The following is a 24,127-nucleotide window of genomic DNA, read 5'->3' on the forward strand; positions in this document are numbered from 1 at the left end:
TTGAGCAGAGGCTGCATATTTTTTGGTTCTACAAAGCTATATCCATCATAACATTAAATAATCAATTATTTGCATTTATTCTTATCCATGCGATCAATAATCAGTTCTAAACATGTATTTTTCTAATCTATGCTGCCTGCAGCATGATCTATTTTCCTGTGGGCATATGTGACAGACAGTTGTTTGTCGGACGACGTCGATGGAGCCGCTGAGCCGGAGGAACATTTATCAATCGTGCTCTAGAACTCATTGTAATCTCTCATGGACAGACTCCGCAAACATAAATTGTAATCAAGCATCTGACCAATTACGCAATACTTTAGTTCTGGGTTAACCAAGATTAGCAGGTCAATCAAACAACTAAAATGAAGGCGTCACACAGAAAAACGAATCATGACTCTCGAGTCAGTAAAAAGAGTCGTTCAAAAATAACGAATAGTATGCAAACTGCACATCACTAGTTAATAAATCATAACCCTCCTTCTGTGTGTGCACATGAGTGTTCAGGACAAGAACACCCTGCTGGTACTGTATTGGAGTGGTGACGTGGTGGAAGTGCAGTCTCCAGACCCGGAGGCCCAGAACCACAGCACCACCTACCACACCTCTGACACTTTACCTTCAGCAGCATCAAATTACGCATCAAGGTTTGGCCCTCACTGTCTGAGATTAACTGTACTGTAAACTTTAAACACAAACTAGAGATGTGTTTGTAAATATTTAAATGTCAGCGGGAGGAGAAGATTGCGTTCAGGCAGGCTCTGAATGAGAAAAGGCGGCAGAGAGAGAGAGAGGCCCGGCTGAAGCAAGCCAAGGAGCAGGCCCGTGAGCCCACTGACGAGGAGCCGCAGGAGGAAAATGAGGAGGAAGAGTATGCAGTCCGGCAGTGTCAGGGCCTCCCCTCTGCAGCCATCCGACCTCCATGCAGGCCTCTTGGGCCCTCAGTCTCCATGACAACCAGTACGGACAGCTGTGCTGTAGCTTTGATGACCAGTTTGTCCTGACGACGGGGAGGACGTAAACATCTTCTCCTTCAGCCTGCTGCCCAGGAGGACCTGCTGAAAGCCCTGCAGCGCAGCAAGGCCAAAGACCCCTCACCATGGGTCAGTGGGATAGAGGGAGAGTGGGACAGTAAAGACATGAATAACACAAAATGGAGGGTCAGTTCTGTGGTTGACTGTGTGTTGTTGTTGGTGAAACAGGTTGGCCCTGAGATGGAGGGTGTGGCACAGGATATCAAGGACCCATTAGCATACAGGTGAGGGAGATACCTAGTAGAGAGACAAACAACATACAAAGACACATCTGGCTAAAGGAAAACCAGTCCCTCTCTCCCATCTCCCTCTCTCTTTCATCCACTCCTCTATTGCTCTTTCTCTCCCTCCCCATCTCCAGATCCTCCTTGACCTTTTCCCTCTCTCTGTAGCATCGAGAAGGCTAAGCAGAAGTTGCAGATGGACCGTATGCATCGGGAGGCTGAGCTGAGGAAGGCTGAGAGATGTAATAAGCTGGCTGAAATGCAGAGTCAGTTTAAAAAGAAGAACCAGGTTCTGAGCCAGAAGAAAGAAATGGAGGATAAACTAAACACCAGGCAGAGCAAGATGGTTGTGTGTGTGTGTGTGTGTGTGTGTGTGTGTGTGTGTGTGTGTGTGTTGGGTGTGTGTGTTGTGTGTGTGCATCTCACCTGGTAGGGTGCCATTTCATATTTGCCCATTGTTTCTTCCAAGTTCTGGGATTCCGTGGGTAGCGTTCCAGAGTGACCAGAGGATCTCCACCTATCGTCTGCTGGCACTGTCCCAGAGGTTCCACGAGCTGAAACAGAGAGGGAGGGCAGGGGGCTCGGGTACAGGAACGTTGGAGGAACAAAGCCGAGGCTGACAAAGACCGCTCCAACATCACAGGTAAGAGAAAGGGGGAGAGAAAGTGTGTGTGTGTATTATACCTACCTGTTACTGTTTATATAACATCATAATGTGCGTGTCCCTGGCCAGCGGACCAGGAAGACCAAGGTGAGGAGGCTGTTCTTGCGGCTCGTGTGGTTCGTCCAGGGGGCAGCAAGCCGCCAGGCAGAGAAACTCTGCAAAGCTATGTAGAAGGCAGAGTGAGTCCGGCTAAGACAGAGAAGAGGATGAAGGAGTGGGCTGAACTGTGAGTCTTATCATATGGCCTTTGGTGGAGTTTCCTAGTCTTTCAGAATCACTGTCTTCACTCTTCCCTACATGACTATCTCCATGTGACTCTGCGAATGATTTAATGACAATGATTTAAAATGAAATATGATAAACCCATACACATACAGTAACTAACTACTATCACATGTAGCATGAATATCCCCACCCCCCCAATAATTCAGTGATATTGATGATTGTGCCAATCCTACCAACAGGGCCTGTAGCCGTGGCCAGYAACCAGAGGAGGTGGGCCAGACTGCTGGAGGCAGAGAGGAGGGAGGAGAGAAGGAGACCCCCTGTCCTACACCTGCAGCTAAAAKGAGAAAGAGGGAGGTGGAGGAAGGAGCTGGTGTGACAGAGCTGGAGAAGGAGATAATGGAGTTGGAGGAGGTCAGGCTGCTGTATGAACAGGACTCCCTGCTGGAACAGGTCAGCCTTTCCCCTAGTTTACTTTCCAGGTGGGGTGCAAAGGCCCCAAAAGCAACATCCGGGYTCTCTGGCATCAAAATTGTCAACTGAAACCAAGCCAATTGTATATACTGTATTCTATTCTACTGTATTTTAGTCAATGCCACTCCAACATTGCTCAATCTAATATTTATATAATTATTAATTCCATTATTTAACTTTTAGATTTGTGTGTATTGTTGTGAATTGTTAGATACTACTGCACTGCTGGAGCTAGGAACACAAGCATTTCGCTAAATATGTGTATGTGACCCAAAAAGTTTTTAATTGATTTTGACATGTTTCTATAACTGATTGGAGTCCACCTGTGGTAAATTAAATTGATTGGACATGATTTGGAAAGGCACACACCTGTCTATATAAGCTCCCACAGTTGACAGTGTCGGCAGAGCAACAACCAAGCCATGCGGTCGAAGGAATTGTCCGTAGAGCTTCAAGACAGGATTGTGTCGAGGCGCAGAAGGCTACCAAAACAATTTTGCAGCATTGAAGGTCCTCAAGAACAGTGGCCTCCATCATTCTTAAATTGAAGAAGTTTGGAACCTCCTAGAGCTGGCTACCTGGCCAAACTGAGCAATCGGGGCAGAAGGGCCTTGGTCAAGGAAGTGATGGTCACTCTGACATAGCTGCAGAGTGACCTGTGGAGATGGGAGAACCTTCCAGAAGGACAACCATCTCTGCAGCACTCCACCAATCAGGCCTTTATGGCAGAGTGCCCAGACGCAAGCAACTCCCCAGTAAAAGATACATGACAGCCCGCTTGGAGTTTGTCAAAAGGCACCTAAAGGACTCTCAGACCATGAGAAACAAGATTCTCAGGTCTGATGAAACCAAGATTAAACTCTTTGGCCTGARTGCCAAGCGTCACGTCTGGAGGAAACCAGGCACTGCTCATCACCTGGCCAATACCATACCTACGGTGAAGCATGGTGGTGGCAGGCATCATGCTGTGGGGATGTTTTTCAGGGGCAGGGACTGGGAGACTAGTCAGGATCAAGGGAAAGATGAATGGAGGAAAGTACAGTGAGATCCTCAGGACCTCAGACTGGGGCGACGGTTCACCTCCCTACAGGACAACGACCCTAAGCTCACAGCCAAGACAATGCAGGAGTGGCTTTGGGACAGTTCTCTGAATATCCTTGAGTAGCCCAGCTTGTCCCCGGACTTGAACCCGATCAAACATCTCTAGAGAGACCTGAAAATAGCTGTGCAGCAAGAGGGACCCGATAATGCTTTGTCATTATGGGATATTGTGTGTAGATTGATTTGGGGAAAAAATGTATTTAATCAATTTTAGAATAAGACTAACATAACAAAATATGGAATAGTGAAGGAGGTCGAATACTTTCCAAATGCACCGTATATCTGGTTGGAAACTATTCCAATGAGGCAGATTTTGGCCTAACTTTTGGATTTTTTCKCCACAATTTCGTGGTATCCAATTGGTAGTTAGTCTTGCATCATCGCTGCAACTCCCGTACGGACTCGGGAGAGGCGAAGRTCGAGTGCCGTGCATACTCCGAAACACAACCCAACCGCACTGCTTCTTGACACAATGCCCACTATACCCRGAAGCCAGCCGCACCAATGTCAGACGAAACACCCTACACCTTGCGACAAGGACATCCCTGCCGGCTAAACCCTCCCCTAACCCGAACGACGCTAGGCCAATTGTGCTCCGCCCCATGGGTCTCCCGGTCGCAGCCGGATGCGACAGAGCCTGGACTCGAACTTAGACTCTCTAGTGACACAGCTTGCACTGCGCCACGCGGGAGTCCGATTTTGGCCTAACTTGCAAGTATATCTGAGGCTTGGKCTCTATTCAGACCATAAGCAGTTTTCAATGTAATAACCTATCGAAGTACACAACACGCTTGTGCTTGCATTAGAGGGTGCGTGCTTTGAGCTGCACAGAAGAAACGGGCGAGGCTTTCGTGAAGGGAGGGGAATAGGCACGTAACCAATGACGTCAGGTGAGCCAGGAGATTCGTCATTTAAACCCAGGCGGGAAAGTATAAGTCTACATTGAAAGTGTACGTCCCGTTTTGTTTCAGGTTGTGGGGTAAAAACAAAGTTTAACATGGTGAGGACGAAGGCAGACAGTGTCCCCGGAACTTACAGGAAAGGTAATGGTCTACAATCAAAACTTCAAGTTATGTTACTTATTTTGATTCACAACATGCTAGCTAACGATAGTTAAATKGTTATTCATTGTACCAAACTGGAATCGCTAGCTATTGTAGCCAGTGAGTTTTGTGAAGATAATTGCAACCCCTGCATTCCATTATTTTGTAACAACTAACTGCTAATATTCGATTTGAGTGATTAGCTAACTAGATGGCTTGATTGACTGRGTAAGATTTGTCTCCCGCCATTTCAATAGAATTGTGAACACAGATGGCGCTCATGCTAACCCAGAAGCGTTCGTACTCGCATCATGGTTTTTGTGCCGGATTTGATTGTTACCTTAACGTTATTAAACGTGTTGTTTACAACGAAAGACTGGATAAAAAAAACATGGTAGTAAMATGTTTTATTGGAGTATTTTCGTTAACTAACTACTTGTTATTCAATATCCTCAATCTGGCGCCAATTTCACCGCCCAAACTAAACAAACCAGTCACATGTGTCGGTGAAGATTACTTTGCTACTATACACTATAACTCTGCATTTCAATACACGGCGTTTGCTTAATAAAATGACTTAATAACTAACACACTTATCCATTTTCAGCTGTGGCTGCATCTGCACCCAGGAAGTCATTGGGTGCCTCGAGTTCTGCAAATGCATCAAGCGGCTCTCAAGCAGGCACGCCTGGTGAGTGTGAGTCATGATTTCATTCAGGCTTAAAGTTACATTGTTTAGTTAATAGCCCATATTTCCATGTAAGCTAGATACCTACATAACAATTTTTGGTAGATGGCTAACAACTATTGCCTCTAGATGCATTTCTTTCTCATGTGTCCAAGTGGTGAGTAGTCATGGCAGATATTCTTCTAAATTGTGAATTTTAATGCTGGCATTGTTTTGCAGCAAAGAGTAAATTTGCTGGCGGGAATCCTGTGTGTCCTCGGCCCACCCCAACTTGGCAAAAAGGCATTGGGGATTTCTTTGGTGGGCCCTGCAGGGAGCCTGAGAAAGAGAACCAGCTCCCCCAGTCAGATGATGAAGAGGCTGGAGGCAGTGGAGTGTCCAAGGCATCCAATAAGTACATTTGATTTCTATTAAGCTTAGTTTTAGAGCCAGTCCAAAAGCAGCCCTAAAATGCCTACCTCTTTAGTGCTTGCAGAGCTGGAGGAAGTGGAGTGTTTTCTCAAACATTTTCATTAGAATCTGTTCCAAAAATGTTGCCAAAGTTACTAATATTAAGAATTCATTATGATACTTTAATATATTGCATTGGTCTGTTCTCCATAGATAACTTGGTAATGTTTTTGCAACAGATTCTGGGGATTAATACATTTTTTACCCTGGTTTAGTGGAACAATTTGCCGATGCAGATGGGAAATGTGTGCATTCATGCTATTTTTGATTAATGCTCATCTGGCTGTTTGTGATTCTTTGTAAGCGTGTATGTACGTTGGGTGATGTACCCTGAAAATGTGAACCTGGTCAACCAGGTTCTAACCAAATCTAATGTCAACCACTCACCTTTCAGATCCAGACCACTGCCTGCTGAAGATGAGGATGCTGATGAATGAGCTTTGCCAATCGTGTCCCAATTAAAAAGCCATTGCGCCTAGTACTTGAATGGGCTGGCAGATTTTGTATATATAATTGATGAATTCATGGTTTTTGTACAGGAGTTTAATAAACCTTTTTTTGTATGCCTGATTCCATTACCTTTTGTTACGCTCTTCCTGTTTACAATACCTAGTCTATTTTCTCAATCTAAATTGCACTTAGGTTTTCTGTGCTAACAATGTTTCCTTTTGTTATTGAAATGCCATGATGGTAGAATTAGCAAATGTATCAGTCGATTCCCTGCATGTCCAACAACTATGGCAATCATGCCCCTAATTTATTAGCCAATATTTTTCTGGTCATATGGGTAACATCTACATACCAGTAGATGGTGCTAGATCATTAAGAACAATATCAAAATGTTGTGGACAGGATGTAATGCATACTTCTACATCAAWGAAATGGGACAAATAAGCACCCACCTTAAAAGATTCTGTCACTTTTTTTGTTGTTGGTTAAATGTAATGAGGATCACTGTTCCATGATTAGACTACCTGTATTTTGTCCAATTTCTATGAGTTGTGGCCCTCAACCTCAATACTGTTAGTGCAAAAAAATTCTTAGAATAAGTTGTCCCAATTTGTTTAAATGCTTGACCTTTTGGAAGGTGAACCTCCAGTGCTACATGTTTGGTCAATACCATGAGATTTTCAACCAGTATCAGGAAAGGTTGGTGGAACCAATTCTTCATTGAGAAGTGCCAAGTGTGACAGACATGTCATACGCCAAGGTCACATGTAGTACAGTGCTCTGGAGCAAATTAGGGGTTAAGTGCCTTGCTCAAGGGCACATTGACAGTTTTATATAAAAAATAAAACATTTTTACACCTTGTCAGCTCGTATTCAAACCAGTGCCCTTTTGAATACTGGCCCATGCTCTAACCGCAAGGCTACCTGCTGCCCATGAAGCACATTGGCCTGTAATTTCCATGATGACAATGTTCTATCAGTATACACTTGGAACTGATTTTCTCGCAGGATGTTGGAGCAACACTTCCGGGACCATTTTTTCAGAGACTGAAGAGGAAGCGAGACATTCAGTTTAAATGAACGTAAGTATACAAGACCCAGCTGCTATTGCATTGGTGTCTGAGACACCCTGTTAGACCGGAACTCACCGCTTTTTTCAATGGTAAACAGCCGGAGTGAGCTATCTTCGTTTATGCACCATCTTTGATTTTTATATCAGTGGAGGCGAACTGAAGAAGGCTCTGGGATGCTAACTGAAAACACCAATTGACGTCGCTTCCTCGTTTCTGGCGGAATCGCTACACGGAAAATAAATGACTAAATGCATCCAGGACCACATTGAAAGTAAGTAACATTTCCGCAAGCTAACATTGGCTAACACTAGCTTATCTGCGTTTTCTGAACGCCGCCTAGGCTAGGTTTAGCTAGTAGCAGCTAGCTAGCTAGCAACTTGCTGGCCTGAATTGAAGACGTTGCCTGGACAATTACCTTTAGCCAGCTACTGTAGTTAGCTAACGAACCACCTACCTAGGCTAGAGAGCATTGGACCACAAGGAAATACATTCACTGTTTTGTTTGTATGTGGTGCAGACAGTACTATACTTGGTATGTAATGGGATTRTGAGTGGTTGACTAACGTTAGTGTTTGTTGTCTGTCAAATGCGACTTTCCGTCATTAGTTAACTACTGTAATAGTTAGCTAACGTTAACTGGTGATCTAGCTAGGAGGATAATGGCAAATTRCTAGGTTATCTAATTAAGGACACGGGGACGCTCGTTTTTCATAAGTGGTTAACGTAAACTCGTACATCGCCTTGGTCCGTACAATTGCCCTTATTTTAGCGCCCCAAAAACGTAATACTTCCAGATCAACTGTAATGTCAATACCATTGTAAAGCACAATTTCTCCCCTTTCCAACAAAATCAATTACATGACCTAAACACTGCCCGTTTCTGCATAATTCAAGCAGGCTCTGAGCCCTGTCGGGTCTTTTTAAAAATGGCGGGTGGGGAAGCGAAACTAATGGGTGATAGTGAGAAGGACAGATGTCGTGTGGGAAAATTGCTTTTTTCACTCGATCTGTCCAACTTATCATCTTATCACCTCAAAAATGTAAATAAAACACTATAAAGAGTTTATATAATGTGTCATTACATACCTATTTTTAGGTTTGTGTCGAATTTGAATCGGGCTTTTAGGGCGGTGCTAAAGTGATCTTAGAAGTAAACAATGGCTTTGAGAATGATGACGAAAAAAATGACCCTTACCCAGTCACTGTCCATTTCTTGTTTTTAAAGGATGAGAGAAGTGCTACACCTGGTGGAGAGAGATTGTAAGACAGAAATAGTTGCTTTATGCGTGCTGTACGTTACAACATGACACGTCACGATGTAACGGAGGGTCAGTTTTTTAAAAACTTTTCTCCAATACTATAGAGGCATTACCATGTCGATCAGCGCTTGAATAGAAACCTAGTTCACACCCCTGATTTTGAAGTCAACACAGTCGCTACAGTCCCATTTAGTTTTCTTTGTAGCCTCGTTTGAAATGTCGCGGTTACGCACATTTGTACGGAATGGGGTGAGTTTACGTTATCTATGTCCAGTAATCTGGCACGTTACTCTAACCCATGTCAGAACCAAGCTAGCCAGGTGTCTGAGTTTGTGTTTTGTATTTATTGTGGCTACTATTCCTGGGATCCAGCAAAATTAAGGCAGTTATACAATTATAAAAACATTACAATACATTCACTACATATTTCACAAAACATTAAGTGTGTGACGTCAGGCCCCTACTCTACTAGTTTAATTGAGGTGTCAATGAAAAATGCATCTGTTGACCAATGGGTCAACAATCAATTGTTAATTGTGTAGGTAATCCTCTAAAACAGTGGTTACCAAACTTTTTATTGTCCCGTACCCCTTCAATCATTCAACCTCCAGCTGCGTACCCCCTCTAGCACCAGGGTCAGCGCACTCTCAACTGTGTTTTTTTGCCATCATTGGAAGCCTGCCACACACACTATATAATACATTTATTAAACATAAGAATGAGTGTGTTTTTGTCACAACCCGGCTCGTGGGAAGTGACAAAAAGCTTCTTAAAGGACCAGGGCACAAATAATAATAATAATAATCAATCATTTTGCTCTTTATTTAGCCATCTTACATATCAAGCTGTGTGCTTGCAGTAATTGTTTCAAAACATCTCCTGCCATGTCACTGATGTGTCGTGAAACAGTGTTGTTTGATGAAGACATTGTCTGTATAGTTTTTATGGCCTTTTCCCCCCAGCATTGTCCCAGCCATATCCGCGGCAGCAGGAAGAAATAAGTCCTCCACAATAGTATGGGGCTTGCCTGTCCTAGCCACTCGGTCGCTCACCATATAAGACGCTTCTGGGGGGGGCACACAATGCAAATAGTCCGGGTAGCCATTTGATTACTTGTTCAGGAGTCTTATGGCTYGGGGGTAAAAACTGTTGAGAAGCCTTTTTGTCCTAGACTTGGCACTCCGGTACCGCTTGCCATGTCGYAATTCAACGGCCCAGACACGAGAGGTATGTGGCAGGGTCTACAGTCAATCACGGACTACAACAGAAAAACCAGCCCCGTCGCGGATCAATATGCCTTGCTYCCAGACAGACTAAACAACTTTTTTGCTCGCTTTGAGGAAAATACAGTGCCACTGACACGGCCCGCTACCAAAACCTGCGTGCTCTCCTTCACTGTAGCCAACGTGAGTAAAACATTTAAACGTGTTAACCCTCACAAGGCTGCAGGCCCAGACGGCATCCCCGGCCACGTCCTCAGAGCATGCGCAGACCAGCTGGCTGGTGTGTTTACAGACATATTCAATCAATCTTTATCCCAGTCTGCCCCCACATGCTTCAAGAGGGCCACCATTGTGCCTGTTCCCAAGAAAGCTAAGGTATCTGAGCTAAATGACTACCGCCCTGTAGCACTCACTTCCGTCATCATGAAGTGCTTTGAGAGACTAGTCAAGGACCATATCACCTCCACCCTACCTGACACCCTAGACCCACTCCAATTTGCTTACCACCCCAATAGGTCCACAGACGACGCAATCGCCATCACACTGCACACTGCCCTAACCCATCTGGACAAGAGGAATACTTATGTAAGAATGCTGTTCATCGATTACAGCTCAGCATTTAACACCATAGTACCCTCCAAACTCGTCATTAATGTCGAGACCCTGGGTCTCAACCCCGCCCTGTGCAACTGGGTCCTGGACTTTCTGACGGGCCGCCCCCAGGTGGTGAGGGTAGGTAACACCATCTACACCCCGCTGATCCTCAACACTGTGTCCCCACAAGGGTGTGTTTTCAGCCCTCTCCTGTACTCCCTGTTCACCCACGAATGCGTGGCCATGCACGCTTCCAACTCAATCATCAAGTTTGCAGACGACACTACAGTRGTAGGCTTGATTACCAACAACGACGAGACGGCCTACAGGGAGGAGGTGAGGGCCCTTGGAGTGTGGTATCAGGAAAATAACCTCACACTCAATGTCAACAAAACAAAGGAGATGATTGTGGACTTCAGGAAACAGCAGAGGGAGCAGCCCCCTATCTACATTGACGGGACAGTAGTGGAGAAGGTGGAACGTTTTAAGTTCCTCGGCGCGGACAAACTGAAATGGTCCACCCCACACAAACAGCGTGTGTCGAAGGCGCAGCAGCGCCTCTTCAACCTCAGGAGGCTGAAGAAATTCGGCTGTCACCAAAAACACTCACAAACTTTTACAGATGCACAATCGAGAGCATCCTGTCGGGCTGTGTCACCGCCTGGTACGGCAGCTGCTCCACCCATAACCGGAAGGCTCTCCAGAGGGTAGTGAGGTCTGCACAACGCATCACCGGGTGCAAACTACCTGCCCTCCAGGACACCTACACCACCCGATGTCACAGGAARRCYAAAMAGATCATCAAGGWCAAYAACCACCYGAGCCACTGCCTGTTCACCCCGCTATCATCCAGAAAGCGAGGTCAGTACAGGTGCATCAAAGCGGGGACCGAGAGACTGAAAAACAGCTTCTATCTCAAGGCCATCAGACTGTTAAACAGCCATCACTAACATTGATTGGCTGCTGCCAACATACTGACTCAACTCCAGCCACTTTAATAACTGAAAAATTGATGTAATCAATTTATCACTAGCCACTTTATATTATATGTTTACTTACCCTACATTACTCATCTCATAAGTATATACTGTACGCTATACCATCTACTGCATCTTGCCATCTTGATGTAATTAAATGTATCACTAGCCACTTTAAACAATGCCACTTTATATAATGTTCTCATACCCTACATTACATTACTGGATTATAACATTATATAATATAATATAATATAATATACATCTCATATGTATATACTGTACGCTATACCATCTACTGCATCTTGCCTATGCCGTTCGGCCATCACTCATTTATATATTTTTATGTACATATTCGTATTCATTCCTTTACACTTGTGTAAATTGTTAGGTTATATTACTTGTTAGATATTACTGCATGGTCGGAACTAGAAGCATAAGCAWTTCGCTACACTTGCATTAACACCTGCTAACCATGTGTATGTGACAAATACATTTGATTTGATTTTGTAGTAGAGAGAACAGTCTATGACTGGGGTGGCTGGGGTCTTTGACAATTTTTAGGGCCTTCCTCTAACACCGCCTGGTGTAGAGGTCCTGGATGGCAGGCAGCTTAGCCCCAGTTATGTACTGGGCCGTACGCACTACCCTCTGTAGTGCCTTGTGGTCAGAGGCCAGGCAATTGCTGTACCTGGCAGTGATGCAACCAGTCAGGATGCTCTCGATGTTGCAGCTGTAGAACCTTTTGAGTATCTCAGGACCCATGCCAACTCTTTTTAGTTTCCTGAGGGGGCATAGGCTTTGTCACAACTGTCTTGGTGTGTTTGGACCATTCTAGTTTGTTGTTAATGTGGACACAAAGGAACTTGAAGCTCTCAATCTGCTCCACTACAGCCCCGTCGATGAGAATGGGGGCGTGCTCGGTCCTCCTTTTCCTGTAGTCCACAATCATCTCCTTRTTCTTGGTTACGTTGAGGGATAGGTTGTTATTCTGGCACCACCCGGCCATGTCTCTGACTTCCTCCTTATAGGCTGTCTCGTCGGTGATCAGGCCTACCACTGTTGTGTCGTCTGCAAACTTAATGATGGTGTTGGAGTTGTGCCTGGCCATGCAGTCGTGGGTGAACAGGAAGTACAGGAGGGAACTGAGCACGCACCCTTGAGGGGCTCCAGTGTTGAGGAATAGCGTGGCAGAGTGTGTTGCTACCTACCCTCACACCTGGGGGCGGCCCGTCAGAAGGTCCAGGATCCAGTTGCAGAGGGAGGTGTTTAGTCCCAGGATCCTTAGCTTGGTGATGAGCTTTGAGGGTACTATGGTGTTGAACGCTGAGCTGTAGTCAATGAATAGCATTCTCACATAGGTGTTCTCTTTGTCCAGTGGGAAGGGCAGGTGTGGAGTGCAATAGAGATTGGCATCATCTGTGGATCTGTTTTGAGCGGTATGCAAATTGGACTGGGTCTAGAGTTTCTGGGATAATGGTGGTTGATGTGAGCCATTACCAACCTTTCAATTCACTTCTTGGCTACGGACGTGAGTGCTGACGGGTCTGTAGTCATTTAGGCAGGTTCCTTTCTGTTCTTCGGGGCACAGGGACTATGGTGGTCTGCTTGAAACAAGTTGGTATGACAGACTCTGACAAGAGGAGTTGAAAATGTCAGTGAAGACACATGCCAGTTGGTCAGCACATGCCACGGAGCACACGTCCTGGTAATCCATCTGGCCCGCAGCCTTGTGTATGTTGCACCTTTTGTAAAACGTTCTTACTCGGCTGTACGAGGAGTGTGATCCACACAGTCGTCCGGAACAGCTGATGCTCTCATGAAGTTTCAGTATATTACTTGCCTCGAAGCGAGCATATGAAGTGATTTTAGCTCGTCTGGTAGCTTGTGTCACTGGGAAGCTTCGTGGCTCCTGCTTCCCTTTGTATCTGTAATAGTTTGCAAGCCCTGCCACATAAGACGAGCGTCGGAGCCGGTGTAGTATGATTCAGTCTTAGCCCTGTATTGACGGCTTTGTCTGTTTGATGGTTGCGTCGCAGGGCCATAGCAGGATTTCTTGTAGCTTCCGGGTTAGAGTCGACTCCTTGAAGTGGCAGCTTACCCCTTAGTCAGTGCGAATGTTGCCTGTAATCCATGGCTTTATGTGGGGTATGATACGTACAGTCACTGTGGGGACGACGTTCCTCGATGCACTTATTGATAAAGCCAGTGACTATGTGGTGTACTCCTCAATGCCATCGGAAGAATCCGGAACATGTTCCAGTCTGTGTATAGCAAAACAGTCCTGTAGTTTAGCATCTGCTTTCATCTAACACTTTTTTATAGACGAGTCACTGGTGTTCCTGCTTTAATTTTTTGCTTGTAAGGAGGAATCAGAGGATAGAGTTGTGGTCGGATTTACCAAATGGAGGGGCGAGGGAGAGCTTTGTACGCATCTCTGTGTGTGGTTACAGGTGATCTAGAATTTTTTTCCCTCTGGTTGCACATTTAACATGTTGATGATATTGCGTAAACTGAATTTAAGGTTTCCCTTGGCATTAAGTCTCGGGCTACTTAGGATGCCCGCACTCTGTGGGAGTGGTTTCCTGTTTACATATTTCCTTATACAGCTGACTGAGTGCGGTCTTAGTGCCAGCATCTGTCTGTGGTGGTAAATAAACAGCCCAGAAAAGTATAGCTGAGAACTCTCTAGGCAAGTAGTGTGGCCTGCAGTTTATCACAATATACTCTACTTCAGGCGAGCAAAATCTAGAGACTTCCTTAGATTTCGTGCACCAGCTGTTGTTTACAAATATGCACAGATCGCCCCCCCCCGTCCCCCGTCTTACCGGAGTGTGCTGTTCTATCTTGCCTGTGCAGCGTATATCCCGCTAGCTGAATATTCATGTCGTCATTCAGCCACAATTCCGTGAAGCATAGGATATTATAGTTTTTGATGTCCCGCTGGTAGGATATTCGTGATCGTACCTCGTCTAGTTTCATATTCGTCTAATATTGTCCAATGATTGCACATTGGCAAGTAGTAGTCTAAAGCTCATTTCTCTCATCGTGTCAACTATGCTCAATTCTGTGCCAGAATTAAGGCTACTGGTTACCCGACATGCTCACTTTCCAGTTGAACTCGTAATCTTTCTWATCATATCTGCATGACATAAAACAATATAGAGCCAGGTAAGATGGATATCATTTGAGTCGTGTGTGTGTGTGATTTTGACCCTCCCTTTGTTCAGGGACACATTATTCCATTTCTGTTAGTCACATGTCTGTRGAACTTGTTCAGTTTATGTCTCAGTTGTTGATTCTTGTTATGTTCATACAAATATTTACTCATGTTAAGTTTGAAAATCCTTTTTTTGCTGAGTGTATATATGTGTATGTGTTGTGTTATAATAAACTGGGTAGGCCGAGCCCTGAATGCTGATTGGCTGACAGCCGTGGTATATCAGACTGTATACCACGGGTATGACAAAACATTTTTTACTGCTCTAATTACGTTGGTAACCAGTTTATAATGGCAACAAGGCACCTTGGGGGTTTGTGATATGGCCAATATATACCATGGCTAACAGCTGTGTCCAGGCACTCTGCGTTGTTGTGCTAAGAACAGCCCTTAGCCGTGGTATATTGGCATTAGACCACACCTCCTCTGGCCTTATTGCTTAAGTATAGCTTCGTATTAATTAGAAATTCATGCTTTTTTWAAAGATTCCTCACAAAAACAAGCGCATCTCTGTGAAATATCAATGGAATACTGAGTGTATACCAAGCTTTTTATTTTGAAAGCCTTTAGCTTTCAAAATAAAGCTTTAGCTTTCATTTAGCTCATGTCATGGTAATTTAGCTTTTTGCGAGGACCACAAAATGTAAAATCCTGCAGTTGTTACAAAAAGTCTGTGACGATAGATGGGTTGGCTGACAATGTCACAAACGATGCGTGCGCTGCCATGGGGCAGACGTCAGCCTGTTGTGATTTTCGATGGCAGATTGCTAGCAAGGATGACAAGAAACTGCACGTGGGGATTATATGTGGCTCAATCAGCTTGTTTCATCATCTTATTGATACCATGTCTTGTGTTGCTGTTTTGACTGATTTCATGTCAAGGCTAATATGTAAAAAAAAAATTGCTAGCTGTCTAACCAACAACTGTAACGATGTAGTTGAGACGAGTGGTAATTGTGCACATTTATTTACATTTTCAATCAACATTGGGGAAGAAATATACATGTTGTCAACAATCTAAGCCAACGTCAGCTGTTTTTCCCATGGTTGCGCGTGTGTCCTTATTGTTGCTAAACAATCAACCCAAAAGATGTATTATGTAAATAAATACTACATTTTGGATATTAGGTTAAAGACCCCACTGAATGATTCAGAACATGAATAATCATATTTGTATTGGTAAAATGAATTTCTCTTCCTTGCATAACGTGCTTTGGGGAAGTATTTTTTTTTTTGGAAACCCTGCTGAGTTGAGCTTTTCAGCTTGCTAGATTTGCTAACTGCTAGCTAATCCAGCCCTTTCTAAAGTAGCTAGTGTATCTAGTTTTACCTATGTTAGCCAACCAACCACGGCCAGTTTCCTGATTTTAGCGATGGAATTTGTGGTTTCCACTAGTTACCACAGCCAAACAGTCAATGGCTTTTGTGTTTTTACTTTAAGGTTATGCATAAGGTTAGCAGTGTGTTTAGGGTTAATCACACTTTAAAAACAGAAATTAACGAAAAAAGGGTTWATGACTTTGWGGCTGTGGTAACTAGGGATGATCAACTTATGCCCTGCTTTATATCATGATGCATTTCATTGCGTCTTATGTGAACTTCATGCAATCTTGTTCCGCTACTGGACAGATAGGATAGGGTTTCATAACACAAGACAAGATGGAGGAGAGTGAAATGTTTCTTTCAAAACAGGAGAAACATATTTTTTCAGTTGATAATAAAACATGTTTTGCGGTGGTGTGTATTCATGGATGCCAAGGGAAGCCAGGCTTCCTCAAATTTCGCAAAAAAAAAAAGACCATTGCTTTTGTCTCTTTCATCGTTTTCATTACATTCAGCCTCATGCAAATTTATCTCACCAAAGAAGGCATCTGTGTGAGCGAAACAGGGCCCCTCTGTTTTTAATTGGCAAAATTAGCAAATTTAGGCATGACATGCCAGCACCTAATGCTGAGACTACACATCTAAGTATAACTGATCAAATTTCTAAAAGACAAGTGTTGAAATTTTGACTTCTGTAAAGTGAGTGTGGAAGAGGTAAAAGATTTGTCAACAAGCCACCGTGGTCTGACAACTTGGATGGAAAATTACTGAGGATTAATAGCAGACGATATTGCCACTCCTATTTGCCATATCTTCAATCTAAGCCTACAATTAAACATTTTAATTTAGGCCCCTAAGTTCTCTGAGCAATTATTTTGGGACATAAGACTGTAAAAACACTAGGAAATCAGCTCCATCCTCAGAAATACAGTGTAGACATTGTTAATGTTGTAAATGACTATTGTAGCTGGAAACGGCAGGTCCAATAGTTTCGCCACTGAGTAAACATGTCTATAATAGATATTAATGTTTTAAGAAAGGAATATGTGTGTGTGTGTGTGTGTGTGTGTGTGTGTGTGTGTGTACACACACATTTGGCCTGGCGAATCGGTTTTATGCTCTTACTGAATGGAAGCTTTTTTTTTTTACTCCGCTGGTCTCGGGAAGAAATTACGAGTCTTCACTGTCCAAGACCGAGTACAAATGTATTCGACACGAGACACTTAAAACGTGGTCTCGAAACCGGAATCAAGACTGGTCTCGAGTGCTACCACACTGGTAACTTGAATAAGCAATTTCATAAATGTGTCAATAACATAGGAATCACAGCAATTGGGTGTTAGCCATTACTCCTCTAGTGCAGGGATCATCACCTAGATTCAGCCACAGGCCTATCTTTTTTTGACAGGATGGAGGGGGATACTGTAGATACGCCTCACAAGTCCTCAACTGGCAGCTTCATTAAATAGAACACGCAAAACACCAGTCTCAACGTCAACAGTGAAGAGGCGACTCCGGGATGCTGGCCTTCTAGGCAGAGTTGCAAAGAAAAAGCCGTATCTCAGACTGGCCAATAAAAAKDAAAGATTAAGAWKGKSWWAWTWWSMCMWTCTTAATCTTTHMTTTTTATTGGCCAGTCTGAGATACGGCTTTTTCTTTGCAACTCTGCCTAGAAGGCCAGCATCCCGGAGTCGCCTCTTCACTGTTGACGTTGAGACTGGTGTTTTGCGTGTTCTGTTTAATGAAGCTGCCAGTTGAGGACTTGTGAGAGGCGTCTGTTTCTCAAACTAGACACACTAATGTACTTGTCCTCTTGCTCAGTTGTGCACCGGAGCCTCCCACTTCTCTTTCTATTCTGGTTAGAGACAGTTTGCGCTATTCTGTGAAGGGAGTAGTACACTGCGTTGTACCAGATCTTCAATTTCTTAGCAATTTCTCGCATGGAATAGCCTTCATTTCTCAGAACAAGAATAGACTGACGTTTCAGCAGAAAGTTCTTTGTTTCTGGCCRTTTTGAGCCTGTAATCGAATCCACAAATGCTGATGCTCAAGATATTCAACTAGCCTAAAGAAGGCCGGTTTTATTGCTTCTTTAATCAGAACAACAGTTTTCAGCTGTGCTAACATGATTGCAAAGTGTTTTCTAATGATCAATTAGATTTTTAAAATTCTAAACTTGGATTAGCTAACACAACGTGCCATTGGAACACAGGAGTGATTGTTGCTGATAATGGGCCTCTGTACTCCTATGTAGATATTCCATAAATCTGCCGTTTCCAGCTACAATCGTCATTTACAACATTAACAATGTCTACACTGTATTTCTGATCAATTTGATGTTATTTTAATGGACAACAAAATTTGCTTTTCTTTCAAAAACAATCACATTTCTAAGTGACCCCAAACTTTTGAACGGTAGTGTAGAAGCTAACAAATGAGCAACAACATCCTCTATGATAACACCTGCTGCAGCTGCTGCAAACTAGCCTACAAAAGATGGCTAGCTAGACCGTGGGAAAACCTACTAATCGCTTTTGCGCAGTGACCTGTTGGCCTTTGAGAAGGCACAAGTTTCCATATGTTTTTTGTAAAAACGGACCCACCCATTACAAGTCTAAATGTGATTGGTTGAGTCCACTGTCACTCCAACATTCTGCCCTAATACACTTGAATGACAGATGCATTATATCTAGCTTCTAATTGCCTAGCCAATGGCTGACAAGGCTAGCTAGATTTATCTCCCCAGAGACAACAAAAATAAAATCCTGATTGGATCATTGTTCTCTTCAGTATTAACCCTTTCCTTTCTAACAAATACTGAATAAATTAAATCAGAACATAATTGAAAATAATAATTACTTTATAAATCCTTAGCCCTTCTCTGAAGGTGTAGAAGGCCCGTTGTTTCCCACTGTGTTTGGTTTAGTAATCATTCGTAGGGTGGCTCTTCTCTACTCTGTCACGAAACCTTGAAATCGGCCCTAATTAATCGGCCATTCCGATTTAATCGGTCGACCTCTACTTCTAATGTAACTATGGCAGCACCCAAGGGGCTAGAATTTTCTAGCTCTACTCTTAGACTTGCCAGTGACGCAGTGTCCCCATGAGTGACAGAACACTGAGCCAATCACGGCGCAACGCTCCTTATTTTCTGCTGGCTTGCCCCACCACAGAAAGCACTGAGCAAGTCTGAAACACCTGCATTTTGGAGGTGCCGTACTCAAGAAACAAAAAAAAGAACATGTTTGAATGTGGCTTTATTAACTCAATGATATTGTTTTTTTTTGTTTTTTTTTACATTGTTTGCAAACTGATATGTGACACGTATTAATGCCAAAATAACATGCAAAAAAGATGTGGGGTGCCTTGAATGACAGGTCGCCACGGAATACAATGCTATTTTATTGTAAACAAATTGGTAAGACTTTCAGCACGCTTATAGGGAAGGACATTCAACATGCACAGCACTTACACAAATGACTGATTGGCTGAGAGAAATTAATGATAAAAAGTTTGGGAGCTGTTTTGTTAGACTTCAGTTTGGCTTTTGACATTATCGATCATTGTCTGCTGCTGGAAGAACACGTGTTATGGCTTTACACCTCCTGCTATATTGTGGATAAAGAATTACCTGTCTAACAGAACACAGAGGGTGTTCTTTAATGGAAGCCTCTCCGACATAATCCAGGTAGAATCAGGAATTCCCCAGGGCAGCTGTCTAGGCCTCTTACTTTTTAAAATCGTTATTAACTAGTAAAGCCAGTTTGTCTATGGATGCAGACGACTCAACACTACACGTCAGCTACTAAAGCATGTGATATTACCGCAACACTTAACAAAGAGCTGGTGTCAGTTTCAGAATGGGTGGCAAGAAATAAGGGTGTCTTTAAATATTTCAAAAACTTAAGGCATTGTATTTGGAACAAAACACTCACTAAACCCTAAACCTAAACTAAATATTGTAATGAATAATGTGGAAATTGAGAAAGTTGAGGTGACTAAACTGCTTGGAGTAACCCTGGGTTGTAAACTGTCATGGTCAAAACATGTTGATGCAACAGTAGCTAAGATTGGGAGAAGTCTGACTATAATAAAGCACTGCTCTGCCTTAACAACATGATCAACAAGGCAGTTCCTACAGGCTCTAGTTTTGTTACACCTGGACTACTGTCCACTTGTGTGGTCAAGTGCCACAAAGGATTTAGCGAAATTACAATGGACTCAACAGGGCAGCATGGCTGGCCGTTAAATGTACATGGAGAGCTAACATTAATATACATGTCAATCTGTCATGGCTCGAAGTAGAGGAGAGATTKACTTCATCATTACTTGTTTTTGTAAGAAGTATTGACATGCTGAAACCACCTAGCTTTCTGTTTTTAAACTACTAGCACACAGCTCGGACACCCATGCAGACWTGCCACCAGAGGTCTCTTCACAATCCCCAAGTCCAGAACAGGCTATGGGAGGCACACAGTACTACATAGACCCATAGCTACATGGAACTCAGGTAACTGATGCAAGATGTAGAATCACCTTATGGAATAGTGGGGACTGTGAAGAGACACACACACAGACACACTCATACATATGCTAACACGTACTCTACACACACACGTACACATGGATTTTGTTTTGTAGATGGGGCTGGGCATAATGACGATATATATCTCGTGACGATGAACGTTTTTATATCGTTTCATATTATGCTCTGTCGCTTATTTATTTTTTGCAAATCACACTCTTTACGGCAATATTTTTCGTTAATTGGACGACGCTTTGTGTTCGTGTGCAAGGAAATTTGCAACACAAACATGGAGGAGAGTGAACGTGGCACGGAGACACGAAGCTCGTACCTAAAAGAGGGGCTACTTTGGTCGCATGGACGAGGTTTGGGTATGAAAGTCTGACACGGACCAGAAAATTGTCATATGCAAAATATGCCGCAGGCCGGTCCCGACAACAGGCCCAAACACCACTAACCTCTTTTACCACCTACGCAAGAATCATGTGAAACCGTACGGAGAGAGTCTACTGATGAGACCCAAAAAAGTACAAGAGATGGCTCAAAATAAACTCCCCCCCCCCCCSMCYCAGMCATTGCAAGAGGCTTTTGCCCGCGGCACACCATATGGCAAAGAATCACAAAGATGGAAGGAGATAACAGCTGCCGTTACAACTTACATCTGCAAAGACATGGCCCCAATTTACACGGTCGAGAAACGGGGGTTTTGTGAGTTGGTGCTAACGCTCGACCCAAGGTACCAAATGCAAATTGATGTGTCACGTATTATTGCCAAAATAACATTTAAGCCCCAACATTTTTAGGCCTAATATTTATTTTGTTTTGTAACTATAGTTGAAGTGTTTTCTATTTACCTTTTTTTAGATTTTATATATTAATATTTTGGTACTTGCTTAATTGAAAATTTGCACAAAGGTTCTAAATACAAGGAGAAATAATAAAATATTTGTTGACTTTAATTCTAAATGTTATAAGCAATAGGCCTTTACATGTGGTCATTTTATATAAACTATTTATAAATTGAATTTACAGAAAATGTGCTATATTGTGATATGTATCGTTATCAGGATATTATATTTTGGCCATATCGCCCAGCCCTAATTGAGGATATGTGGTAGTAGAGCAGTGGCCTGAGGGCACGTCATGTCATATATTTTAAGGATCCTCATTAGCTGCCTTTGCAGCAGCTAATGGGGATCCTTAATAAACACAAACCTCTCATGGCTATTTTAGGGATGTGGCAATCCGCTCAGAGTAAAACATACGTTCACCTCTTTTTCGTTGATACAGTGCATTCGGAAAGTGTTCAGACCCCTTCCTTTTTCCACATTTTGTTACGTTACACACTTATTCTAAAATCGATTAGGTACATTTGTTTTCCCTTACCAATCTACACACACTACCCCATAATGTACAAGCGAAAATACCTTATTTACATAAGTATTCAGACCCTTTGCTATGAGACTCAAAATTGAGCTCAGGTGCATCCTGTTTCCATTGATCATCCTTGAGATGTTTCTACAGCTTGATTGGTGTCCACAGGTGGTAAATTGATTGGACATGATTTGGAAAGGCACACACCTGTCTATATAAGGTCCCACAGTTGACCGTGCATGGCAGAGCAAAAACCAAGCCATGAGGTCGAAGGAATTGTCCGTAGAGCTCCGAGGCAGGATTGTGTCGAGGCACAGATCTGGGGAAGGCTACCAAAACAATTCTGCAGCATTGAAGGTCCATCATTTGTAAATGGAAGACGTTTGRAACCACCCAAGACTCTTCCTAGTGCTGGCCGCCCGGACAAAATGAGCAATCTGGGGGGGAAGGTCCTCTGTCAGGGAGGTGACCAAGAACCCGATGGTCACTCTGACAGAGCTCCAGAGTTCCTCTGTAGAGATGGTTGTCCTTCTGGAAGGTTCTCGCATCTTCGCAGCACTCCAAAAATCAGTCCTTTATGGTAGAGTGGCCAGACAGAAGCCACTCCTCAGTAAAAGGCACATGACAGCTCACTTGGAGTTTGCCAAAAGGCACCTAAAGGACTCTTAGACCATGAGAAACAAGATCCTCTGGTCTGATGAAACCAAGATTTGTGGAAAAAGTGAAGGGGTCTGAATACTTTCCGAATGCACTGTATAAGTGAATTCGTCCCAATACTTTTTGACTCCTAAAATGCGGGGGGGACTATGTACAAAAAGTTGTGACATTTTTTAGACTATGGATGAAAATACCCTCCAATTTAAGCAGACAGTCTGCACTAATCTCCTAGTCATTGTATCATTTCAAATCAAAGTGCTGGAGTACAGAGCCAAAACAACAACAACAAATTTGTCACTGTCCCAATACTTTCAGAGCTCACTGTACCTAGCTATGGAGGAGCGCCTAATATGGAGGAACTTTGAACGTCCGAGAGTTGGCCCAATGCCGGGGCTAGCTCAACACCCTGGACCAGATGTAGCTAACAAACTTAGGTGCGCACCAGAATTCAAAACAAGTCCTACCTTTTTTGTTAATAAATCCACTGTGAAATGTGATTGCTATAGTATCCTTAACTAGCTGGCAGGCAGACACTGGAAGGAGACGTTTATGAATGACAGTGAGTGCTTTGTATAGGCACTTTGATTTCGCTTTTTTGTTGGACTGAGTAAAATGCATGCGACGTAAAATAACATTCACCGGTTCCCATGCTTTTAAAATAATGGTTCTGAAGCCTCCCGAGTGACGCAGCGGTTTAAGGCACTGCTTTGCAGTGCTTGAGGCGCTACTACAGACCTGGGTTCGATCCCAGGCTGTGTCACAGCCGGCCATGACTGGGAGACCCATGAGGCGGGGCACAATTGGGCCGGGCGCCTGTAAGCTGACTTCTGTCGCCAGCTGGACGGTGTTTCTCCGACACATTTGTGTGGCTGGCTTCCGGGTTAAGCGAACAGTGCGGCTTGGCAGGGTCATGTTTCGGAGGACACATGGCTCTCAACTTTCACCTCTCCCGAATCCGTAGGGGAGTTGCAGCGACATGACAAGACTATAACTACCAATTTGGATATCACGAAATTTGGGAGGAAAAAGTACAAAAAACGTTAAAAAAATTATGTTCCAGAAAACTGGAGATCAAATCTTTTGAAACCGTCCTCTTGGCCGCAGACACAAAATGTAACCTTTTTTAAAAGTTAATTTCCTTCAATTCAATACATTTTGTCATTGACTGAGTTTTTAAATGTAAAAAAAAAAAAAACTTTTATCCAGTTTTATAGCTAGTTACCTGCATTTCTATTTTGTCATGGGGCTGAGATGAAAAATACATTTTAAAGCGAATTTCCTGCAATTCTACAATTTTTGCCATGTCTTGTGGTTTTCTAATGCGGTCTGATTGACTTAAACATTTTAACAAAGTCAGTGGGGCCCCCATGCTATTTTATTCCATAACTGTCCATTCTTTTCTACATACTTTCTGGTTTTATCATTTTAAGTTTACACTGAACATTTTACATCCAGATTTTTTTCCTTCAATATACACATATATGATATTAGCAGTGGCGGCTGCTAATAAAGGAATATAGGGGAAACACTATCGTAGTAGGAATTTCGT

At 43.3% G+C, this 24,127-nt stretch overlaps 2 protein-coding genes and 1 pseudogene across 8 annotated transcripts in view; all 3 read left to right on the top strand.

Moving 5' to 3' along the window:
- The first annotated feature begins 667 nt into the window (after positions 1 to 667).
- Positions 668 to 4,190, top strand: LOC111952342 (cilia- and flagella-associated protein 44-like; annotated as a pseudogene).
- Positions 4,191 to 4,518: 328 nt separating this feature from the next.
- On the top strand, positions 4,519 to 6,466 carry LOC111953036 (PCNA-associated factor). 3 transcript variants are annotated; one of them, XM_023972119.2, is made up of 5 exons: positions 4,519 to 4,612; positions 4,694 to 4,765; positions 5,373 to 5,462; positions 5,673 to 5,847; positions 6,298 to 6,466. In XM_023972119.2, the coding sequence occupies exons 1-5, from the start codon at positions 4,603 to 4,605 to the stop codon at positions 6,338 to 6,340; spliced, it is 390 nt and encodes a 129-aa protein (XP_023827887.1). In that variant the 5' UTR covers positions 4,519 to 4,602; the 3' UTR covers positions 6,341 to 6,466. The 3 variants fall into 3 exon arrangements, with proteins under 3 accessions (XP_023827887.1, XP_023827888.1, XP_023827890.1); XM_023972120.2 differs by having other exon boundaries at positions 5,373 to 5,456; XM_023972122.2 differs by lacking the exon at positions 4,519 to 4,612 and having other exon boundaries at positions 4,622 to 4,765.
- Positions 6,467 to 7,368: 902 nt separating this feature from the next.
- Positions 7,369 to 24,127, top strand: part of LOC111952437 (casein kinase I) — a 65,265-nt gene continuing 48,506 nt past the window's right edge. For 4 of the 5 annotated variants that reach the window (XM_023971098.2, XM_023971101.2, XM_023971100.2 and 1 more), the window contains exons 1-2: positions 7,369 to 7,435; positions 7,573 to 7,697. The gene's annotated coding sequence lies outside the window, so the exon portion shown is untranslated. The other variant, XM_023971099.2, reaches the window with a different exon arrangement.

This window comes from Salvelinus sp. IW2-2015, linkage group LG26, assembly GCF_002910315.2.
Source record: "Salvelinus sp. IW2-2015 linkage group LG26, ASM291031v2, whole genome shotgun sequence".
Lineage (NCBI taxonomy): Eukaryota > Metazoa > Chordata > Actinopteri > Salmoniformes > Salmonidae > Salvelinus > Salvelinus sp. IW2-2015.

What these genes read in the sequence shown, in the direction of transcription:
- LOC111953036 (XM_023972119.2), top strand. An exon ending in CCCCGGAACTTACAGGAAAG is followed by an intron (nt 4,766 to 5,372) that starts GTAATGGTCTAC and finishes ATCCATTTTCAG; the next exon opens with CTGTGGCTGCATCTGCACCC. An exon ending in GTGTCCAAGGCATCCAATAA is followed by an intron (nt 5,848 to 6,297) that starts GTACATTTGATT and finishes CTCACCTTTCAG; the next exon opens with ATCCAGACCACTGCCTGCTG.